The sequence below is a fragment of the Balearica regulorum genome, chromosome 15, assembly GCF_011004875.1.
Source record: "Balearica regulorum gibbericeps isolate bBalReg1 chromosome 15, bBalReg1.pri, whole genome shotgun sequence".
In the NCBI taxonomy this organism is placed as follows: Eukaryota; Metazoa; Chordata; class Aves; order Gruiformes; family Gruidae; genus Balearica; species Balearica regulorum.
In genome coordinates, this window is record NC_046198.1 from 7,976,503 (window position 1) to 8,000,466 (window position 23,964).

At 44.0% G+C, this 23,964-nt stretch overlaps 1 protein-coding gene across 1 annotated transcript; it reads right to left on the reverse strand.

The window, feature by feature from the left end:
• Positions 1–3,622: 3,622 nt before the first annotated feature.
• COG7 (component of oligomeric golgi complex 7) lies at positions 3,623–23,486 on the reverse strand. The gene is made up of 17 exons (XM_010301239.2): positions 23,186–23,486; positions 22,555–22,703; positions 21,945–22,061; positions 21,594–21,762; positions 19,582–19,664; positions 18,684–18,806; positions 16,533–16,731; positions 14,342–14,469; positions 13,582–13,736; positions 12,317–12,433; positions 11,720–11,785; positions 10,768–10,954; positions 9,610–9,750; positions 9,069–9,152; positions 7,621–7,735; positions 5,409–5,552; positions 3,623–3,932 (listed from the first exon to the last, which is right to left on the reverse strand). Exons 1-17 carry the CDS (start codon positions 23,349–23,351, stop codon positions 3,766–3,768), a joined length of 2,310 nt encoding a protein of 769 aa, XP_010299541.2. The 5' UTR covers positions 23,352–23,486; the 3' UTR covers positions 3,623–3,765.
• Positions 23,487–23,964: the final 478 nt, after the last annotated feature.

Here is a 23,964-nt window from a genome sequence, read left to right on the forward strand (position 1 = left end):
TGAATTTTTACAGACTTTTTTTTCCAATTTCACTTGGTGATCATAAGAACAAGAAGCTTAACCACTTTTTAAAATTAAATTCAGATTCTTAAATAATGAAACAGCTTTGGAAATGTTTTGGGATGCTCAAAAATGGACAAATTAACAGATCCTACAGAGCCAAATACTAGAGCCGATTTAGAAACCATGCGAAGGTTTCACCACTGCTTCTTGACCAGTGCTTCAGCAACCCACCTGGCCAAGGCTTTTGATTCTGACAGTGCCCAGACACCAAAGCGACGGGAAAATCCTGCACGCAGGGCATGTGCAGAACAGCCCTTCCTCTGGTGCACGTTCCTGGCAGCCCACGGTTCATGGGCCTCCTGAGCTGGAAGCTGTGTTTGTTTTAGTTGCCACTGCTTGGAAAAATCAGGAGATAAGGAGGTTATTTAGAAGCTGACGCTATGCCACTTGACAGAGCAGTTTCATTTGCAGAACTTCCTACTCATTCCACCAACTAATGCTTTTCAGGCTTTTTTAGCATCTGGAACAATTCATCCAGAAGAAGTTTTGCCTCAGAAACAACATATGATTATCTTTTATACATTAAGCAAAACAACAGACTTGCTACACGACACTGGGAGTAGAGGCAGGTGACACTTTCACCCTTCAGCACCAGATTCCTTACAAACTGGAACAGTTACGCGAGGACCTGGCACACAGAACTCATCCCAGCCTTCCTGGGCTGGTGAGCAACCATACCTGCCTCTGACCTTGACTGGGATGAGAAGTGGAAAAATAGGGATAATTTACAATCATCTGCAGCTAGAGAATACCTAAATTAAAAGATATGAGGAATAAAAATCCTGATTCAGGGAGCACGTTCTTAACAAATCCATGGGCTGCCCCCAGACCCTTATCAGTTGGTTCTTGTTTGCAAGAGGAAATGACCAACAGTCCACAAACACGGCTTCTCCTACAGGAAACCATCTAACTCTGCGTACATCATGAGCCCAGCAAGCACATAAAACCAACCAGAGCAGTGACAGGGCAGATGGAAGGCAGTTGGGACACTTGTAAAGACAGAGGAATCCAGCTCGTACAAGAGTTGTCCAAGACTTTTCCTGCCCAACTCCTCGCTTCCTTCTCCCTAAAGGGATGCTTTCCCCCCCGAGCACCGTAAAACGACCGTACAGCCTCCTTCACCAAAAGGGAGAGGCCCTGTGAAGTGACAGCCCTTCATCCCACATCGCAGCTGAGTCAGAAACAAGCACCTCCCTCCCCTCCTGATTCAGCGTTCAATGTACACACATAAGCCAATACTTACCTTTACAAAGATCTCCAAATGATTTTGCAACAGTGAAAAAACGCTTCCTGCAAAAGATACAATAGAGCAATTTGCTTAAAACACTGGGAAAGCTGAGAACAAGAACCTGGGCATCTATTCCCACGCTCTCACCAACAGACACCACTGTCAACGTCACTACCAGTGTCCGGCCATGTGGGAACCCAAATAGCTGTTCAAACATGAAGATACTGCAGAGACATTGGATGCTTTTCCGTATGGCAAAACAATCGCCCTGACCCTGCTCCTGCACTGCTGAAATGGTGGGATCCGTGAGGAGCTCGCTGCAATGCGATGGGCTGCAGAGAGAGGGGGAAGGCAGCGCTGTTTTCCCAGGCCAGCCCTCCCCGAGGCACTCCGAAATGCAGCACCTCGGCTCCTGACACCCTAGGGTGGGCTCCAGCATCTCTGCCACAGCACTGTAATGAACAGAAAAGGCAGCAGCAGGTCTCGGGCTGCGGCGCTGGTGGGACAGTCCGCACCTTCCAGCTTCTCTCACCTTCAGCCCCAGGTGGGTCCCTGCCCGGGGCCATTTGCCCTGTGACATGCAATAGCAGGAGGCAAAGAACAGCCTCAAAAATCCTCACCTTCTAGTGACAAGGCAGGAGAAGGATGGGAGAGGCACAAACAGATTCACCTGTCTCACACCAAGGGTAAATCAGAACAGCATGTTCTTTGGCAGGACACAGACAGTTTACTATTCCAGTTACTGCTGGTTTATAGAGGGCGTCTGACAACTAATAAAAAGTGGAAAGTGTCTCAGGTACTTGACTTCGGCTCTTTACCAGCTTGGCGCTCTCCCCCAAATGGAGATTGCAGATAAGCGTATTTGTGCAAAGGGGTTTTTTTCTTGCTGCAGCAGCAGTGCAGCCGCTGGAAGGACCGGCGACTTGGCCGAGCGCTGCACAGGACCAGGCACAGAGCTCTCGGGGGAAAGGCTTCACAAATCCCAGCCAAACGAGACACCTGAGAAGTCCCAACTCAATACAATACCAAATTTCCCATTCATTTGGTGAATTTTTTAATAGACTCTTCATACTCTGCAACAAAAGAGTAAACATATAACTGAAAACTCTGCCAAGAAAAAAAAAAACAACAAAAACATTCCAGAAAACACATTTTACTTCCCTGCTCTGAAATTTTTTTAGGTGCCAAAATTCACGAAACCCAAAAACCGTTTACAAAGCATCTCTGCTCTCCTCACCTCCCCAAACTGCAGTTTTGGCAACAAATCATCACCAAACTCCAGCTGAAAACAGCAAAAGAATCCAATTTCACTAAAAAATATACCACTGGTAAAATATAAGCCTGTATCAGCATGTTACATGTGTGCTACAGAACACAGGAAAGATGGTGGTGTGACAAAATCAGACATGGGACTGCCCAGAAGAGACACAGCTTCGGCAGCTAAGCACACAGTCACCCAGGGGAGAACGTATCAGGCTAAAAAAAGGAGGACAAAAAAATGACAGCTGCCAGGAAAAAAAGAAACCAGCCAAAAAGCAAAGACAGCAGAAAAATTTGTGGATCAGGCTGAACACTGATTAGAGCAGCCTGAACCAAGTTAAAGAAGAAGCAAAATCATGGGTGCTGGGAAAAGAACTATTCCCCCAAGGCATCTGGTGTTGAAGAGGAGAAAACTGCAGGAGTAGATACAGATAAGTGGAAGAAAGATGTTTTTCCTCTCCAATATCCAGCACCATCTCACACAGCTGCCATTCCAGTTTTGGGATTGCTTGGTATTCTGTCCAGTTTTGTCCTAAGAAAAAAAGCTGTGGAAGTGTTGGAAGCATACTTAGGCTAGACAAGTTGTTTTACAAAGATCTATATACGAAGCTTTAATAAATTTTATAAGAAAGCAATGTTTTCATCAAATTTCTTATAAACGTCATAGCTTTCAGAATAATACATTCATCGCACAAGGAACAACCTACAAAACTGGTTTTATTCTCAGGGTTGAGCTTGATCATGCCTCATCTACTAATTGATGAGACTGTCTTCTTGACTTTGTGAATAATGACAGACTTGAGCAATGACGATTGCCCCCAGGTAAAAGATCTTCCAATCAGTTGATCTTTGTTGCACCTACCCCATAATTTTAGATCCAGAATTGATTAAGTTTTCTGAAAAAGAAAGTCATCTGACAGCCATGAAGCATGAACTTTCCAGCAATTGGCAGAACATTTCTAGTCAGAAGCCAGCACTGCTCAGCCTACTCAAGGCCATCCAGATAATTTCTGGTAAATTTGGTGGTACGACATCTTTCCTCATTTCTAAAGATGAAAAAATGGAACAAGCTTTTCCTAGACAAAGGCATTTATTAAAAGTTATTCAGAAATAAATTCCCCTAATCCCCAGTGTCCTTGCAAAGTTTATAGGGAAATAAAAACAACCCAAACAGTTCAGCCCGTGAACAGCGTCCAGCAGCAGGGACGTTACAGCTAACACTCCAGGCCTCTCATTGCTGCGATGCTGCTGGCCATTCTGCGGGGCATGCTTTTTGCAGCTTGCCGGTAGTCCTCTGGTTTTGCCTTCAACAGAGTTACGATGTTTTGCAGTGCTCTTGATGGCTGAAGGCCGAGGGCGTCCATCACGTTTATTAAGTAATCTGTAAGATTAAGGATAAACATGTATTTGAACAGGCAACAGACTCCATGCAAATGAAAGCTGTTCTTCACGACAGCTAGAATCCTGTCACCGCTAGCTCAAACCCACAGAAAACAGCAACGGGTTTGAAATCTAACTGTACTGACTGGTGCGTACTTTTGGCTTCCTGTACACTAGTTTGGACAATCACCTGTTTTGTTCAGAGGACTGAGACACATTCTGCCACGTTTCAGTATCTGTGCATGACATCCTCAGGGTGGTCGGTCACCATGGTCATGGACAAAAGATCACAATCACACATTCGAAGGCAAAGAGCTTGCAACAAAGCTGGCAAGTTCTGCAGAGGTGAACAGCTGTCAAGGCAGGAGGGAGTTGCAGCTCACTGATTGAAAGTCAGCTGGGGAATTAAGGATGTCAGGGACAATGCTGAGCAACCAGCCTCTAATCTACTGGTTTGCTTCTAAGCAATGCCAAAAAAAAAAAAAAAAAGAAAAAAGAAAAAACATTCAAGCTGAGTTCACTGGCACCCAAGCACACTTTCAGGTGAGCTGAGGAGGAGATACTGTCTGTATCCTTATTTTTGAGCTTGGCCATGGGGAAGTCAGTATCCATGATTTACAGCAGAGAAAGGACTAACTGGCGTTTACAACAGCTGTAGTGGTCTTGTGGGGACACTTTCATCAGCTTCGCTAAGAAAAACCCATCTCCTCCACACCCTGCAGAAACACCTTCCCCAACCCCTTCCATCAGTCCTCCCTCAGTCACTCTACGCAGACGGAAGAAGGCAGAAATGAACAATGTGCCCCAGCTACGTCCCACTTTGCTGCTGAAAATTTCCTCATGTTGAAAGTACTTAGTCATCTAGCACCTTCAGAGCAGCAGGGCAGTAAGTTAACCACAGCAGGGGAGCTGATCCTATAGGTTTGGCAAAAAAGGATGCTGATCAAGTGCTCCACAACAACTTTTAGAAGGCCTTTAGCTGATCTTCCTTATTTCGGCTATCAAGTGAATGGAAAAAATCAACCAGCTGCCCCCTTCACAATCCACTGGAGCACTTCCCAACAGGCTTGGCACATGCTGTGTACTCCCTATATGGCACATACTGGCAATACACGGCACTCGATGAGAGGGAAAGAGCAGTGCCACGCTTGAAAAGATTACATACAGATCTTTCTTGCTAAGAGCGGTTTGTAAGGGAATCCTCTCAGTTCAGGACTTTGACTTCTACAGTCAGAAACACGAAGCAGTGAAGAAGCAGAAGTACCTACTGGAACACGACCCTTCCCTCAAAGAGGGATGTGATAGAACACTTTGCAAAAGAGAAGCTGGGAACCACTCCACCACGCCGGGAATCAGATTAACATGCTCACAACTAAAGGAGAAACCCAGGCGGCAGTTTCTTTAAATCTAAGGTAATGACAGAGGAGCCCACGTGTTACAGCAACAGATCTCAGGATGATGTTTGCACCGAGCTTACCAATGTCCGTGGCAAGCTGCTTTGTTGAATGCACTGTGAGCTCTGGTATTTGCAGGATGACTTCGCAGTAAGTTTGCATCGTAGCTCTGGCGATGGAGCCCAGCCAGTAGTCAGCCATGTTGTCCAGCTCAGGTAATTCATCTCCTGGACAGAAAATTCTCATTAGCTGACAGCAATCTCACTCACTTGCATTTGCTGGTTTTGTAACAAAAATTAATTCATAAATGGTGAACTGTTTCTTCAACAGGATATTAAGGTGTTCAGTAGGATTCAGAGTTTGTCAGCTGTTTTTTCAAGTAATCAAAGCAGTTACATATCCTCCCTGATACTATACAACATTGAAAGGTAGCTCAAGACCCAAACCACTTTACTTTCCTCTATTACTTCTCCAGGTTAAGTCATTTCCACAGAGGTGACAGGTGATCAGGCTGGGATCAGGGACACTGCCTGGCATGTTCACAGGATCATCTTCCAGGACTAGTTTACAAACTACTACAATGACAAGGATTCACAGGTTGGGTTTTGTTTTTTTCAAGCCCTAAAGGCATTCTGTGTTCATAAGTGTTTTGAAAATTAACAAACTATTAAACATGTAAAAGCTTCAAGATGACAAAATAATGCTAAAACCTAAACTAAAGAGCGTATTATCAGAAGGCTACAGGAAGACTATAAAAACCAAGCTCTACGCTTCCTTGATTGTCAGTGGAAACAAACACCGAGAACAGATTAACCACAGCAAACCATGGTGCAGTGCCAACGTGCTGGGAAGCATTATGTAGCTACTGTTGCTAACTGCAGCAGGATTAATGACACAACAGGTAAGGACAGCCACCCGAAGAATGAATGTGAGCCAAAACTTAGCTCGCTGCAAGAAATTAAGGAACGACACTCAGAAAGAACTCCTCAGTGCTTTCTGGACCCTTAAGAAAAGGAATTCTCAAAGATACAAAACCTGTCCAAAACAAGACAGACAGCAGACCAGTTTCTGACTGTGGGCTCCTAACCTTTGTCACAGATGGGCATAGGTTAGCATGTCACACAGGTTGTAACAGTAGTTTTTCCTGGATTTACAGAGAAAAGAGGCAGACGAAAGATTTGTTTACAAGTAAATGGGATTACTATTGTGCTTGAGAACAAATAATTTATTCCTGATCAAAGGAGCTCAGAGGCTCCTCTTTTTCTAGCAACAAATTAAGGGACTACGGTTCTCAGCAAGGCCATGGAGGACTGCATATTTTACACCACGAGTGACTGGTGTAAAACTAAGCTCACGAGACTTTCTCTCCAGATTTCACTGGGGTCTGAGGCTGGAAAGCTTCACACTAGGTTAGTTCCTGTCAGCTGTTGTTGCAAGAATCCCAGCTTAGACACTGTCTGGGGGTAAGAATTCACTGATGCAGGGTGGTTTTCTGCAGTAGATGAGGACGTAACATGAGAGGGTCAGCCAACCCAACAACTCACCGCTTCTAAACATGGTCACAAGCTTCCTCTTTGCCTACCCCTTGCTGTGCTTTCGTGCCAGCTCTGTTGCATAGCAGACTTCTTAAGAAGTTGACTTAAATCACTGTATTGATACATTTTTGAGAGAAAGTAGGCCAGAAAAAGAAACAAGTGAATACTTTTCTGTGGGGTTAATGAATGGAAACAGCCCTGCTGTGGAACCAGCACAAAGGAGAGGGCAGGAGCACAAAGCCGGAGCAGGACTCCCCGTTCAGAAAGCTGTTAAGACAGCCCACGCCACTCCATGAACTGTACTTCAGTGGACAGGCAGATAAGGAGCAGAAGCCACAGAAGCTAACTTGAGAAGTCTTTCAGGCTAGATGGCTCAACAGTTCCCTTCAGAGTTTGGAACTGGTACCTCCAGTACCTCCCCAGGTACCTCCAGTTCACTGCCTGCACCTGGGATATTAAATATGGCTCCAACTCTGAAACAGTAATGCTTCAGACCCTGCACCCCAAACCACAGTTTTAACGACCACTAAACTTAAACAGACCAAGCTAAAGCCTCTGGTTTGAATGAAACTGAAAAAGTTTTAATTGTTATTTAAAGGCTCCTCCTGCCTATTACCAAGAGACTATTGGAAGAAACGGCATGACTAGACAGTAGGAAATGGATCTCAAACAGCTTTTTTACCATAACACATTACACCCGTGTAACATCAAAATGTGAAAGCTTTCCCCCAGACACTTCAAGCCTTTGGTTTCACCCTACCTTGTTCTGGGGGGTAAGGTAGTTTTCCAGCATGTAATGCCAGTTCCAAAGCAGAATCCTCTTGAGTGACAAATGGCTCAAGGTGGAGAGGAAGGGACATAATATATTGTCCAATCTAGAATAAAAGCACAAAGAGCTGAGTCACTGAATAAAAGTGAAGCAAGTACTTTGCTAGAGAAAAAAAGTCAACTGGAGTACTCCAGACCTGAAAGTTGAGCTTGACAGCAACTCACAAACCTACATTTGCTCAGAAACAAATTGGTTCTTGCTCATCATTACACTTTGTACAAGAAATAATTTTTCACAAGGTCAGAGAATCAGTCATTGAAACAATCACGTTAAGAAAAACCTGTACAGAGAACTGTGACTCCAAGATAAGCTTTGATCTCTGGAGTGTTCCCAGCAATTTGTTTTCTAGAGCAGAATCTAAGAGACTGAACCAAACGAAACCACAGAAGAGGAAACACAGATTCAGCTGACAAAATAATCATGAAATACAGAAACGTATCACTCCCAAACATGGACCATGGTCACAAATTCACACGCATAAGCTACATAACTTCAGGCATATAACAAAACCTGCCCTGTTTATAAAGTGACCATCTGCTGCTACAGAGAATCTTCCCAGCTGCAGATACAGAGTACTCTGCCTCCCCACATGGGAGTACATATTCATGCTCATTAATAGCTTTTTTCCTGAGCTCACATCACCTTGAATCTGCTGAAAAATCCGTTCCCTGTGTGATGCACAGAATGATAGTAACATAAAAAACTTGCTTATCAAAGTATACGTTGTATTGGCATAATAATAGCAGCTAATATTAATATCTGAACTGCAAATTTGGCAGCAACTTGAAACACCAACCAGGAGAACGGGAGAGCAATCTGGATGTTGTTCAGCAGCACCAAACTGCGGAGTACCTAGTCAGAAGGAATGAACAGTTCACTCTCCTTTTCCACTCAGACACTCCACTGCCAGAAAGGTTTTGTTGTTACTCCATCAGAAAGAGAAACCACGAGGTCACACGGGGATTAGAAGGGTAAAAGCTCAACACTTCTTAAACTTCGTAGTACGATTAAATCACTCCATTACACACTGCAGGAACTTCTCTGCGCTACATGAGCTGCATCATGAAGATATGCTCAGTGTTCAGCACTACAAACAAAAGTTGGTATTTACCATCCCATTACAAGAGTTAACACTGGAAATAGTGCAGTTCACTAGAGAAGAACCTTTCCTTGAACAGCTCTTTTGCTGTTCCAGAATTTGACAGGGATTTCATAAAAGCTACAAAGAATGGCACAACCCAACTGATGAGGGCTGGACCACAGCATCTATCACCATCATATAACAATTTTAACAAATACTACAATTTTACAAAAAAACTAGGGAAAAAAGAGATTCCCCCAGCATCAGGCTTCCAGTAACTCCTCTTGCATGCTCTTACATTGCTAATATATTCCAGAGGTGTGAGGCTGAAGTTTGGCAGGTCATCCGTCAGGGTCTCACCAATGCCACCAGAATTCCAACTCTGTAAGGTAAAAAGGGCAGAATGAATCTATGATTTTCTGGAGCATGAAGTCTATCAATATTCTAGGAACGGTCACCCAGCAACACAAACTGTGACTACCCAAGGACTTCTAGAAAGCAGAACACAGATAGTGATAAAACTGCTTCCCTTGCCCTCCCTCAGGCCCAAAACATACACACCCTTTCCTTACAGCTCCCTGTGGGAAATACATGCTCACACAGGTTAGAAAAGCAACATCTCAAACATCAGAGCTTGCAAAAATAGCTATCTGTTGTGAATGCTGTGGACGAAAGGAAATAAACCTTTCCACTGACTGTAGCCCATGGAAGAAATGTGATACCAGAGGGAGACATTCTGAAAAGGAGAAAGGTAAGCAACACTGAGCTGTACTCCACCCTAAGGTATCCCACGGGTAAACCCTGCCAGTTTGGATCAGATCGGTGTACCCATTACTCACCTCCATCTTTGAAACAAGTAAGAGTTGTTGTTTGATGCGAAGAAAAACAGAATCAAAAGCCAAGTGGTGTGCCAGCTGGTTGAGGCGGCTTAGGGCAGATCGCGATGAAGACAACAGGTTGTGGTTACTTGTACCTTTTTCCTAACACACACAGAGACACAGAAAAGCGTTTACATACAGAAGTCATTTCACTGACCCCAGAGAAGCTACGTTAATATTCTTAAAGAGGTCTTTATTAGGCCATTTAATACAAAAGTGCTTTCCTCTCCAATGGCTCAGTGTACGTCCTTTGGGATGCCCTATTCCAACCAGTTATTCAAGATGGAAAGTGCACACTGCTCCATGAAACATAGAACAAAGAATCAGCATCACATTCCAGCCATGCCAGGCACCAGTATGGGCCAGATACTGAGAAACTTGCAGAGAAGATGGCAAAAGTGCCTTTTACTCAAAGGGCACAACTAACTGATTCCCTGCATGGAATTAAGCAAAAGTTTTACATGAAGGGTAGCTGTGGAACTTGGCTATTTAGCAAAGGTTTAAAGTTAAACATATAACACTGAAGGAAGAGCTGCACAAGTTGCAGGTAAATTAAACGCAAAAGAAATCAAAACATTCTGAGGAAATAAGAGACAGAACTCATAACTTTGACTTCACTACTACATGTGACCAACGATAGCAAACATAACTTAGATCCACAAGAAGATAACCAGAGTCATTCTACTCTGCTCACAGATGCATGCATGAATAATCTTGCAGAATTATATTTCAGAATGGATATGGCAGCAGAGCGTGAGAGGCAAAGAAAGTCTGGAGAAACCAGTATGTGGGCTCCAGAATTTGAGATGGCTCCAGCACAATCTTCCAATGCCTTCTGCAACAAAATCTCCCTCACCTGAACTGATAAGGGCATGTTCACAAAACATAGCCAGGATCTGGGGAGAGATGGAATGAGTCCAGACTTCCTGGGTTTGTACATTTCATCTCTCAGCAGATCAATCAGTGTCTCTGTGGAAGACTTGGAACATTGCCCAGCAAAAGGCTGCAGCTCAGGATGAAAAGTAATCGGGATGTAGGGGGAATCCAGGTCTCATCTACCAAATGTGGGCACAAGAGCATCCTGTGATAGAGGCAGGCTCTCCCAAGCACCAGAGATACCTTTAGAGTGTAAAGCGTTTCCATAAGGCTGGCATACTCAGATGGATTCTCCTTCAAAAGATAATTGTATTCCTGCCAGGGATTCTTTATGGAGCTCTTCTTTTCTGCAGAACTGGTATCCTGAAAGCCAGAAAAACTACAAGGGCTGTAGGAGTCTGAGAGATACTTCCCAGCAGTTGATAAAATCCTGAAAACAAGTACACAAAAGTCATCAGCAAAATCCTCTGAAATCAGCACTGTTCTCACGCTGGTCCAAGGACCAACACTACCTTTGTTATTTCAAGGGAGTGAGCATTCATTGGTGGCAGACACTAATTACAGCCAACTCTCATGTCTCTGTGCAACTCAAAAACCGCAAAAATACTGAGATGAGAAAGAGAGGATTGTGCTCTCAGAATGTCTAGCAAACATGGAACACACCCAGCCTCTTGTGCACTGCAGGCCACCATGTCCTACACCAAGCACAGGCACTCAAGTCAGACTAAAGCATTTCAACGTACAGGAGCCTGAAGAGTGCACTGCTTACAAGCAACAAAAGATCTACGTGTTGCCTGTGCTTGAAGCTCCTCAAGTTACAAGGAATCGATCAATTAAGGCACACCTAGATTCATTTCAGCAAATGATTCATGGTCCATGTCACATGGGGGGGGCAGAATCTTGCCAATTTGATCTGGTGGAAAATTCCTTCCTGACCCCAATCTGGCAGTCCATCTAATTCCCAGCCAGGTATCCAAGAAAAAGGATTCTTGTGATTGTACCAGGGCACATGACTGAGTGGAACAGCCTGTGACCCATCTTCGGCATTTCAAACGATGGGGAGGGGCAGCGGGGGGAAACCACAGTGACTCTGCTTTCCCTCCATGGTCTATGTGATGAAAGCACCTTGGAGTTTGTTTTCTTTTAACTTGGTACCTATGTTGACAGCTCATGAATTAAATTCAGTGATGCTTACCTGTTGGCCAGTTGCTGCTCAAAGTCTCCACACTGACGAAGGAGCTCGCCACAAGTAGTAATTATCCTGAGAAAGAACAAGACAAAATCCACGTTGTGAGATTTGAGGCAGATAACGCCAGACCCCCCCCAGACAACCCATCTCAGACACGTGTCAAGTAATTGCAAAATGCAATAACCAAACCACAGCCCACAAGGGACACATCTGTCAAGAGTTAATTTGGCTATTAACTCTGCAGCCCTTTGATAACTTACTGAATTTTTGTGCCCAACAGCCTCATCCACATGCTACTTCTTGTCATCATGGCTAAGGCCAGCTCGGTGTCAGTGAGAAAAATTCTAAGAGCTGCTGATATTTCCAGTGATACGACATGCAGTCCTGCTCCAGACAGGGGTGGGGAGCCTCACAGTACTTACTGTGCCAGTAGCAACCTGAAACCCAGTCACTAACACTAATGGTCCCAGCAGCACTGCAGTTAAATAAGCATAGCCCTGCACTCTGCACTAAGAACTTGTGTAAACTGACCCCCAGTAATTTCCTGCCAACTTTGATACAAAAATCAGTTCTGAGCTGGGGGGGGGGGGGAATCCCCTTTACCGGACAGAGTTTTGGAATGCAGTCCAGTCCTCCTGGAAAAGGGAATCTGATAGGACATCATCCAGTTTACATTTCTTTCGTATAGATTGCAATGTATTTGTAAAGTCAGATGTATACCTGTAATGAGAAATGGAGAAGAGATAAGCACCAGCGTAAGAGATTAGGTTGGAAAGCAGCATAGTTGCAGGTCCTGTGATTTGCTCATCCAGTCCTCTACAAAGGCTAAGTAAGAACCAGAAATATTAAAAGGAGTTCAGACGAGACACTGTTGTCCCACAGCCCACTCAAGCCTACTTTAGAAGACAGGGAGAAACTCAGAGTAACAGATACTGTGTAGCTACTTCAATTTGATGCATATGGATTACTAGGAACTCTCCACTCCCATGAGAAGGGATGAGTAAGATGTTTTTGTTACTACTACACTAATCACATGTACTAGGAAGGATCAGAAAAAGTTTATTAGGCTACTGCTACTCCAACATCACTTGGCCCTTACTCCAGGAACACAGTGACAACAATCTCATGAATTTGTTTTCTCAGCTACTCCCCAGATGAGAACATGGATAAAAAGGAGAACATTTTGTTTTCCACACCCCCCTCTTCTTCTATTTTTTTTTTTTTTAAATAATGCACATAAGCTGGAGGCATGCACACTGCTATGTAATTGCCTATAAAGAAGGTGAGATCACAAAAGTGTGCTTTCCTCTTTCCTCTTCCCCACAGGGCAGCAGAGCAACAGTCTGATTTATAGCTTGTGAGCAGCTCTTTCGATATCAGGTAAGAATAAGGAGGTAATCAGTACTGGAATACTATCTAAGTGGGTTATGAGTGATACTTTAAGACAAGAACTTACAGCGAACCTCACCCACTAGAGTCTCTCGCACTTACAGGTAGATTCTGAATGTAAGGTTACTTGTCCCAGTAAGTATACATTTCCCCACTGAGCTCTACTTTCATCAGCCTCATTTTGTCTTTTTCTGTTTTGGGAAACATTTTCCCCTCCAAAAGTATTTATTAAAAATAACCAGAATAGAAAACAACTGAGAAAAGTCTTTGATTTAGCCATAAAAAGCTTCCATTTTTCCCCTAAGAAATAGTCACTGTCTGAATGCAGCGGTAGGAGGAGATATCAGATGATTCATATTACAGTTAAAGATATTTTCTGCTGTCAGTCATTTTTCATAAACTACAAAGTCCTTGTCCACAAACTGAATACTTGCTACTCCCTTAGGATAAAAGCAGCAGTGTAACTAGAAGCACCTTACTTTGTGAACAGAGCTTTCAGGGCCTTAAGGAGCCCACACACTCCCAGTCCATCGGTGAGTTTGATGCAGTTGTCGATGGCTCCAGAAGCCAGAATGAAGAGTTTGTTGACTGAATGGTTCAGTTCCTGGACACAGTCAATTACTTCCCAATGCTCCTAAATAACAACAATAACAACAACAAAGTTGAACCTGACTCTTCTTTCAGTGAGTGTCCAGGCATTAAAGAAAAGACACCTTGTGCAGCACATTATTCTCTCAGTATCCCCCAATCTTGTGACACACTTAAGGAAGAACAATGCTGGTTGCTTCCACCCTCCTGCACAGTGAATGTTAATAGAAGTCAGGCTATCAAATCCTCTGTGTACCAGGTCTTCAAGGAAAAACAATTCTGCCAACAACAGAATCTTCCACAAAAAGTACTTTTCTCCCACCAGTCTTGTTCTTAGTAAATGCTATCAAACCTGAAGCAGATTCTTGGCTGATAGTAATATTTTGGTAAAGTCTTTCTCCAGCAGATCCACACAGTGCCAGTTACTGGATGAAGGAGCAGAAGAAAGGAGTTACCTCCGACCTGACAGTGCTGCTGCAATTAATTTTATTTCTTAAACAAAATTTAATTAACAGTATCAAAATATACTGCAAACAGGAAATATTACCAAAAAATTAGAGGAGAGAGCAATAACTATGGCAAAGACCCTTCTGTATACAGTAGATGTTTCAAGCCCCTCCCTGTGTAGTTGAACAAAGACTGCCACGTTACCAAGGGCACTGCACTGATCTGAATGAGGAGATTTTCTTCTTCCAGATCTCCATACTCAAGTTGATAGGGCTTGTATGGACCATACACCACTTCCACCAGTTCCATCACTTTTACCAGGTTCTGCTCCTCTACAAAAGAATCATAGGTTTATAGTCTACAAACAGATGAACGTGCTACTAAAAACCTTGTTTCAAGCAACATGCAGTAGTTCTTCAATTAGAGCATGCTGCCTACACAGGCTTGGAATGTCGCCCAACAGCTTTAAGTCTCAACTACACAGACTATTTTATTTTTTTAAAAATAAGGTTATTATCTCTACCTGCTTCCTAAATCCAAGATGTTCTACCTCAACAAGTGCCTCAAGAAAATTATCACTCACTGCTCCAAAACAGTTTGGTGACAAAAATCTATTAAACGTTCCAACCTACAATAGAAGAAAAGCATTGAAAGCATTTGAGAAGTGAAACACATTACTCCCACAACTTTAAGCAGGGGCAATCTTCATTTATCAGAAAGCCTCGTTCATACTTAAAATAATTGATGCTAACTCAATTCACTCAGCACTACTGTTTCACGGTGCTCATCAACCAGAGCTGAATGTGAACCATGAACTTAGCATCTCAGTGCCATTCTGTTGAACAAAAGCTCCATCTGAATGATTATTTCTCAAATCAGAACTGGACACCAGGTGTTATCATGCAGTTTTGCCAAACTCAGACTAGCGGCAAACCAGAATTACTTTGAATCCTGTATATAACAAAAAACTTTTACACCCTAAGGACAGGCAAGCAATGGAGCAGGTTGTCCAAAGCTTGTGCTATCTCCACACTTGGACATTTTCAAGATCAGACTGGACAATACCCCAAGTACCATGGTCTGAACCCATAGCGGACCTTGCTTGGAGCAGAAGGCTGGACTAGATCTTCTCATGAGGTCCCTTCCAACCTGACTTATCCTATGAATCATAACTGAAACCTCCCCTCACATAAACACGTGTGGGAACTGGTTTGACCCTGTTCTGCTGAGTCACCTGGTCTTTCCATTCTTGAGATATTTCCCTTCCCAAACATCTTACCCCAAAGCAAAAGAGATGGAAATAAAGAATTACTTTTTTTAATACAGATAACAGTTCAGCAGCTGTCTTCCTATTCCATCATCTTCTAGAATTTGACATAATTTTTCCAAGTCCTGTTTAATTGTTTCTATTATGAACCACAAATTAAGCTAAGCCAAGGACAGAAAGTGACTGAAAAGAGTACACAATCACAAAGACAACAAAAACAGACACAAAGAGTGTCATACTCCCTGAAATTGCCCAGTAATCATAATTTACATGATCAAGTAAGAATCCAGGTTTAAATAGCTCAAGACAATGTTATGAGGAACCAAACACAGGAAACACAGCATTAGGAATGCTCCATTAGCTTTAATTTAAGATTTTCCCATACCCAGTCTTTGAAGGGGCCCTACCAGATTAATAAAGGACTACAAATAGCCAACAGTTCAAATCAGGCATAAATCTATGTAAACACAGCACCTCACTACTTTGCAGTTTGCAGGAATTATTCATCAAGTCATGACCAAAATGAGATGATAAACATCATAGGGTAAGGAAGCATAGGGTAGATTTTGAATCAAACACCAAGGTTGCTGCTAGGGAATAAACTACCAACGGTTCAGAAATAATGTTTGGCCCTGCATTTTTGTTTGATTAAAACATAAGCCAGTAGCAACAGAAAAACTACAAAATAAAAATTAAAAGTCCAATGGATGCAGCTTTCAAGCAGGTTTTCTCTTGTTTAGTAAGGTGTGACTTAATTCCAGGGAACTCCTCAACTTTTATGCTTTGTGATCTTTCGCAATGGGTTTCACAGATAGCTTCCCTAGCGACATTTCCTCATCTGTTAGACAGAAGAAATACTAATGCTTGTAAAAGGAAAAGTGCTAAATATTATTTACTCTAGACAGCAAGCATGCTCAGAACAGGTCTGCTTCAGTAAACTCATTCTGTATTGTGTCAATATCTTTAATGTAAGATATATAGATAAACACACAAAGGTGGAGATGTCATGTAACTGGTCAATACTGTAGATGAGATAATCCCTCCCTCCATGTACAACTAAACAAAATCCCCCACTGGAACTTTACAAAGGAGTTGACTGAACAGAATAAAATTCAGCAAGAACCTTACTCAGGTTTGGCAGCATTGCTACTTCCAGCCCTTTTGCGAAGTGGACGGTGGCATCATAGACCTCCAGCAGCTTACTCAGCTTGGTTTCTTGGCCCGTTCTCTCCATGGCAGTGCTGAGGCAGACAGGGATGGAAGGCACCAACGCTCCCAGAGTTTGAATCAACAATACAGTGACGATTTCATGGGGGTTCTTGAAAACCTGTGGTAACAGAAGAGCTATTAGCAAAAGGAACACAACGGGCAGCAGAGAGAAGCAGATAGCTTCCAGAGAGCACCCCACAACATACAACCCACATGTCACTGTCTCAGCAAAGACAGACTGTCTCACTCCAAACAGAGCAGGTCCTGGCTGTCCAGGGGCTGAAACCTCCTTCAGCCCTCCTGAACACGTGCTGCTGCCCCAGTGGCAGAAGCAGCACTGCTTCCCAGGGGCGATCACGCCTGCTGTAATCTCCCTTGTGCCCTTGCCACAGAGACCTGGGCTGCTGAAACAGAGGGACAGAAGAGGCAGAACAGTCGGGTTGGCAAATGCTGGCAGCAGAGAGGCAGGCTGCCATAACTGGGGAGTGACGAGTTGGGAGAGAAAGCAGTAGCAGCCCGACCTGGACTTTTTCACACCCAGCACAGCCTGTGCTTCTTTCTATTAAAGAATTAATATAAAATTACCTATTGGTGAGAGTCAGTAATATACAGATCAAGAAGATGACATTTTGTGCACTGATAGATCACAGATTCCTCAGATGACAGGAGCTCCCGACCAAAAGGGAACAAAAACAAAATTTAAAAAACCTTACAAGGGGTAAAACAAACCCCCAACAAACCACAGGAGGTCTAATGAGACTACAAGAACTTCGCTGACCAAGCATGCAGGACAGGTCAATTACAAAAGTCTAGGTCAAAACGTATTTTACCATTGAAACTGTGGTTTGAATACAGTAACCAAGAAACCAGAAGACAGGTATAGGTCAAAACCTGAATTCAGCAGAACACAGGCACTACAGTAAATAAAAAAAACCACCTGGCAGAAAAGGGTATTTGCAAACAGAGCACTCAGTTTATGTAGGTGTGTTGGGAAAAAACCACACATATGGGGAAAATATGAAGAAATAGCACTATGTCATGAGCCAAATTAATGGTCAGATAGGCAGAAGTCAGTACTGGAAAGGCCAGAAATCAGCTGAGAACTTTTATTTACACACACCACCCTCAACTTCATTAGCATAAAATGTGTTACAGCCTTTTATTGTGGCTTTTTTGTCAGCTATTCTTGCTCATTTGCTTTGAAAGCTGGGATCACCACAAGTCTCCTGCAGCAAGGTCGCCATGGATACTGAATAGCATGAAAAAGGTCCAAGAATTCTTCAGAAAGCAGAAGCAACGCAGGAGATTGAGTGACACGAGCTTTGTCCCATGTGCCATTTCTCTCTCACAATCCCCAGTTCAAATAATATCTGCTAAAATGTAAGCTGACATCTGACCTGTAATTCATATCGAATCATTAGGCAGAAAAAATACATTTGAAGGAAACATTGAGCTCCTTTGCAGTACAGGCCTAGCACTTGCACTGAGCTTCGTAACATGAAGATAAGAATCTCTTACCCTTCATGGATGAAAACCTCTTACAGGCTCAACAATATGAACTTATTTCTTCATTTCACTAAAGGACAATAACTTTTTCGGATCCTACATTATTCTTGGCAGGAAAAACAAGTACACAGACTCCAAGGGGTGATAGCAGAAACCCTCAGAGATCTTACAGAGTGACATGAATCAGTCCAATATGACCTTGAGGGCTTCCTCCAGGCCAAGTGATAAAGTAATTCAGGCATTTCAAATGTCTTGCAAGAGAACACATTTGCAACACCAACAAATTAGATTTAACTTAAGATACAGATGAAAGTGATAGAGCAGCTTTACTGTCAATAACACAGCAACCTTGCTGTTGGTAGAACACCAGAAATCAAATTTTGTCTGCAAGAGCTGGACAAGAAACAGAAAGTAGGTTACAAGCCCTGTCTTGCATTGATAAGGCACAGAGTATAACTCAAAGAGTGAGCACCGATGAACTATTCTGAGTGTTATGAGAGTTAAGAGGGCGTGCTCAATCTCATCTTCTCCCATACACTGAACAATATTAAACAGTCACCGCACCTGTGTTGCCCACTGAAGTTGTGAGTGCCAGGTCCCAAGGAGTGTGTCGTACAGCTCAGTCAACTGGCGATTTAAGCTTAAGTCACTTTGGCAAAGATCCTGCCACACTGCCACCAGCTGCACCTGCAGGGGTAATAAGAACCATTTTAAGAGGAGAACTGACAGTCACAGATCTAGCTTTTCTTATTTCAAACCAAGAACTTCCCATGCAAAGCACTTTTGCTCAAACACAATGCCCACCCTTGCTCCTCTCTGCAGATTTCAGCATAACGCTTTGCTATAGCACCACAGAAGGAAGTGACTTTCAGCACGAGGCCAGAGGCATCTTAGTTGATTCAAAGATTTAATTAACATTGGTATTTTACTCATAAAATGAGACTGTAACTGATACTCTCACATAATAGTTGAAATACTTGGCAAGCCCCAGCCTTGAACTTAATCCTCAAAAGTCACAGTCATGAGAGAACTTTTGAGGATCAGGTTATGGCTACAGAACTGTCTGGAATTCCAACTTTTAATCTTACCTGAAAAGAGTTTACAGAAGTCAGCAGCTGGCAAGTTGCAGCAATAAAGTTATTGCTGACATAGCCACATCCAAAAAAAGCAAAGCAAAACCATAAGGCACAGAGAAATCAAGCAGAACGCATATATCCTATGTCTGTTGCAGGAATGAACACAAAGCCCTGAATGGAGAATTACTCCTGAAGCATGGGAAGTAACCAAAGCTGTTAAGAGCCAGAGAGAGAAGTCAGAGAATGAAATAAGGAAAAGAACAGGTTCCATCCCCCTTCGAACAGGAAAGGGAAAATACATGATGTAGCAGCTCCCCCTACAGTCCAAGCCACACAAGAATTCAAATTTTTATGCCACCATATTAAAATATTATCAAAATACTTACCTTGTGACATTTATAGTAATAAGCAAGAAGCTGGGGCATCCGATCAATTTCGGTGAAGACTTTAACAAATGTTTTTGCCTGATCTAAACAAAACAAAATAATAGGCAGTTAACAGTCTCAAAGCTGAGGGTGAGACATTAGTCTAAGTAAGATACTTCTTCTTTTAAGGGAGTATGCACAATAGCCTAGACAGAAGGACATACTTTGACTTTTTGTTTGCTTATCTTCTCAAATAGGAGCAGAACTGCCTAAAACCCACGGTCAAACAAGAACAGGTAGCAGACACAAGGAATTAATTTAACTTCTTAAAATTAACTTCTTAACCAGTAAATGTATCTAGTATTAAAGACAGCTAAAACCAGAGCATTTCCTAGAAGGAAATCATCATTTTCCAGAAACAAGCCACCATCTACAAAACTCGAACATACCTTACAAAGTCCTCAGCTTTGCTTTCAGAACTCCTCACACTGATACCTAAGCGACCTGCCTCGAGATCAACTAACGGCGCAGTCAACTCTTACACAAAGCTTTGAAATCCAAGTTCCTCAAAAGTCTGGGGTTTTTGTACTGTAAGGAGGATGACTATAGTTCTGCCCACAAAATACATCTCAGGTTAGAGAAATTAATTAGAAATTAGTCAGAAACAGACCTTGCTTTTCAAACAGGACCCAGAAAGCAGATAAACTAGAACACTAACTAACTAGAAGTGCTCTTCGGCTGTGGAAGTCACAGAATACAGACACTCTGGGGATATGTTTACGGACTTGTACTACATTTAGAAGAGCTGGACGCTTCAGGAAAAAACATGACTTCACAGATAACAGAGAATCTCTCCTCAATTGGAAAAAAAGCCATGTCTCCACATGCCCAGAACAGATTTTGAAAGAGAACACAAACAGTGCTCAAAGTGAATTATTCTGAATAGCATGCCTAAGCAAAGGACCTCATACCAGCAAACCTGCTGCCAGCAGCTTTCTTGCACCAATATGTTTTCTTTGGTGGAGAACTCACAGAGCATACGAATATTCAATTTACTTTCATCTAAAGCAGAGAAAAATATTCCAAAACATCATCCTTTGTCTTGAATTTGTCTGTAAAGGGTCATGCACTGCAACAGCAGAAAACCAGCATGGGACCTACTGTGAAGGTGATGAGCACAGTTCAAGAAAAAAAGGAGGCTGTGCAAAGAAAAGCCAGCAGAGGAATGGGAGAAAAAAGAGAAAGATCTGTGCAAAGGATTAAGCACATTTGTTAGAAGCACAGCACACAGAGCTGCTTCTCTCCTCTGCTCCCTTCAGCTGTCTGCAGTCATGCACAGCTGCACCTTGTCTTTACGTAGACAAGAACTCCACAGAGTGCTACGCAGCAAAAACACCGCAGCCCCAGATCCTCACTGGGACCTCAAAGTGCACATAGATGAGAGGCAACCACCAGAACGGGTATTTTTGAGAAGTGCTGTGGCAGTAGGAGAAGGAAGGAGGAGCACAAAGAACAGTTCGAAAAGTCAAATCTTCTAAAGGAGAGTTTATAAAACAACTTCTACCACATAGTAAGGAGTCAGAATGTTTCCAAACAAATTTCCTTATTGATTACAACACCAAGCAGTAGCAGAAATGCCCTGTAGTACTATGATAATGCAAAACCAGAGGCCTTACACTTACTTGAGCAGCACTTCTCATTTCGAGGGCATCCATGCATAACTAAACTATGACAGCAGGGCAGCCCTGCCTCAGCACCTCCGTTTCACACATCTACATGGTCCATAAAACCAGCTCACATTTTCCTTACTTCCCACAGCGGCCACGGGTACACCAAACTGTAGGAGGATGAAAGATGCACTGGACCACAGGCAGCTGCAGAGCACATAACAGCTCATGGCATTTGGCTCCACCAGAAAAAGCCAGAACCCAGTGTCAACGGCCTTCAGGACAAACTCCCCACCCAAACAACATTCTACTTTTTAAGGAAAATAAATTCTGCATTGATAGTAAATGACACCAAGACTTACTGACCTACAGACTGGGAGTTAAAAGCAGCGACAATCTGAGGGCTGGCCATGGCCTCTAGTCGGTTCTTCAGAGCCTCAAGATGCACACACTTCTCGGAGTAATCCGGCGTATCCACAAGCATAGCCAGGCTGCTCTGCATGCTTGTTAGTTTGGCCGAAATCACAGACACATCCTGCCACCAGGGAAAGTCAACCCGGTTACCGAACGTGGCCTTAGAAAGCATTAACACCAATTTCATAATGACATTTTACAAACAGGTACGTGTTTTAAAGTCACTTCAAAAACCTACTTTTAAACACGCTTTCCCTGGATAGCTGAAGGCACAAAGAACAAAAAGAACAGTGGGGTACCTACCTGTGTTTTAAGAGTCTCTTCAATGTCTGCACTTAACGTGCTCCATTTGTCTGCTTCCTGAAGTGATTCGGCAGCCAACTGCATTCTAGATTTCACCCGGTCAATCTCTACCAGGACCTGAAGGAAAAAAATACAATGTTTCCCATTAAAACAAAAGATAGGTGCCATAAATACTCCCATAGATGTGGACTTTGGATTTTTAAAATTGGGTGAAACGATCGTGCCTGTTACAAGGAAGAACGAGCTGGCTGGAAGACCTAGAGATGTTAAAACAGTTTCCAAAGTCAAACAACAAAAGGTTAGTTTGAATTCTGGATTTGTACTTTTAGTATCCACTTTGCCTGAAAAAATCTACACACCCCTGCTAACACCAGGCAGAAATCAGCGCCCCAGCCAGGTAACAGCAACTCTGTCTGAACTTAAACACAAACAGCTGTTCCTCAGGAAATACACATTGCATTAACCTGTGTCGTGCTCACTTTTCTACTATTAATATTAAAAGAAGTGGTTTTGTCTATCTTAAGTTCACAAGATTGTTTAATACAAACAAGTCTGGAAACTTCAGAATTTTACAAGTTGCAGACAAATGCTGGGTAAGATGAGAACCCACCTGCATTGACTGAGCTGTGTCTTCTTCAAATTTCTTGATATCTTCTTTGACAAGGATCATTTGCTCCTTCAGGAACGTTGCCTCCTGTTTCAAGACTTCCACTTCCCGGAGGACTCTGGGCATGTTCTGGAGAGCCTGGTGGCTTGTTTCTACAGAAACACCAAGTGGGACAGTGAGGAGGGCCTGGGAACCCTCACAGGAAAGAGGGAGTTTTTTGATAACCTTATATAATCTTCAATAATTAAAAAAAACCCCACTCAAACGCAAAGCAAAACACCACATAAGAAAACTTTAGTTATATCTTCAAAGTTCAAATATGTACTTTATCATAGAATCTAGGTTGGAAAAGATCTTCAAGATCATCGAGTCCAACCGTTAACCTAGCACTGCCCGCTCCACCACTAAGCCATGTCCCTAAGCGCCACGTCTACACCTCTTTTCAGTACCTCCAGCCACTTCCCTGGGCAGCCTGCTCCGGTGCTCGATAACCTTTTCGGTGAAGAAATATTTCCTAACATCCAATCTAACCCTCCCCTGGCAGGGGCAGCGGTTTCTCAGCGTTCAGAACAGCTCTGCCGGGACAGAGAGATCACAGTAACACACCGATCGGTGTCCCCACCGCCCGCCTCACCTTCCACGGCGTTGTTGACCTCCTGGATGAAGAGCTGCAACTTCATCACCAGGGTAGCGGCGTGGGCGTCCACCTTCCCGGGGGCCTCCTGCTGCACGGCCCGGAAGGCCGCGTTCACCCAGCTCTTCACCTCAAAGTCATCCGACAGGAACCTGGAGAAATCCATCGCCGCGGACGCGTACCCGCGGGGAAGGGGCAGGCCGGCCACCGGCCCCGCCGGCCACGGGCAACCGCGGCCTCTCAGCGCACCAGGAAACGCGCCGCCAGGCCCCTGCCGGCCACCGTACCCGCTGCGCCGAGGGCGCCTGGCGGCCACCGTCCGCGGGGCGTTCCCCGGCCCGGTGGGCGGGACGGGACAGGGCCGGGCCCGCGGGGGACGGGCAGCTCGGGCGGCCCGGTGGTGTCCCGCGGAACGGAGGCCCCGCGGCCTGGTCTCCACCCGCCACCCCGGAGAAAAGTCTCGTGGAAGGGCCTCCGGGACCCCGCTGCAGCGGGGGTGGCTGCCTGCCGCCCTCCAGAAACACCCCCGTCCTCCTCACGCCTGATCCGACCATACCGAGCAACAAAATCACTCAGTTCTCCACCCCCACCACCGCGGGTGGGAGTGCAGGGGGCTTAACAAAACACCATCGCGAGTGGGGGCTCGGAGCAGCCGTGGGTTTGTGCAGGCACTGAGGGCGTTCAGCTCGCATGCAAGAGGCGGCTGTGTGGAGGAGAAGCCCCCAGGCCAGTGCAAGTCAAACCGCGGGGCCTGGGCGGGGACCAGCTGGTGCCGCTCG

Excerpts from the sequence above, each read along its gene's own strand:
- COG7 (XM_010301239.2), bottom strand. The coding sequence starts at position 23,351 with ATGGATTTCTCCAGGTTCCTGTCGGATGACTTTGAGGTGAAGAGCTGG. Across the intron at positions 9,751-10,767 it reads AAACGCTTTACACTCTAAAG|GAAAAAGGTACAAGTAACCA; the intron begins GTATCTCTGGTG and ends TGTGTGTGTTAG. Across the intron at positions 9,153-9,609 it reads TACTTGTTTCAAAGATGGAG|AGTTGGAATTCTGGTGGCAT; the intron begins GTGAGTAATGGG and ends TTTACCTTACAG.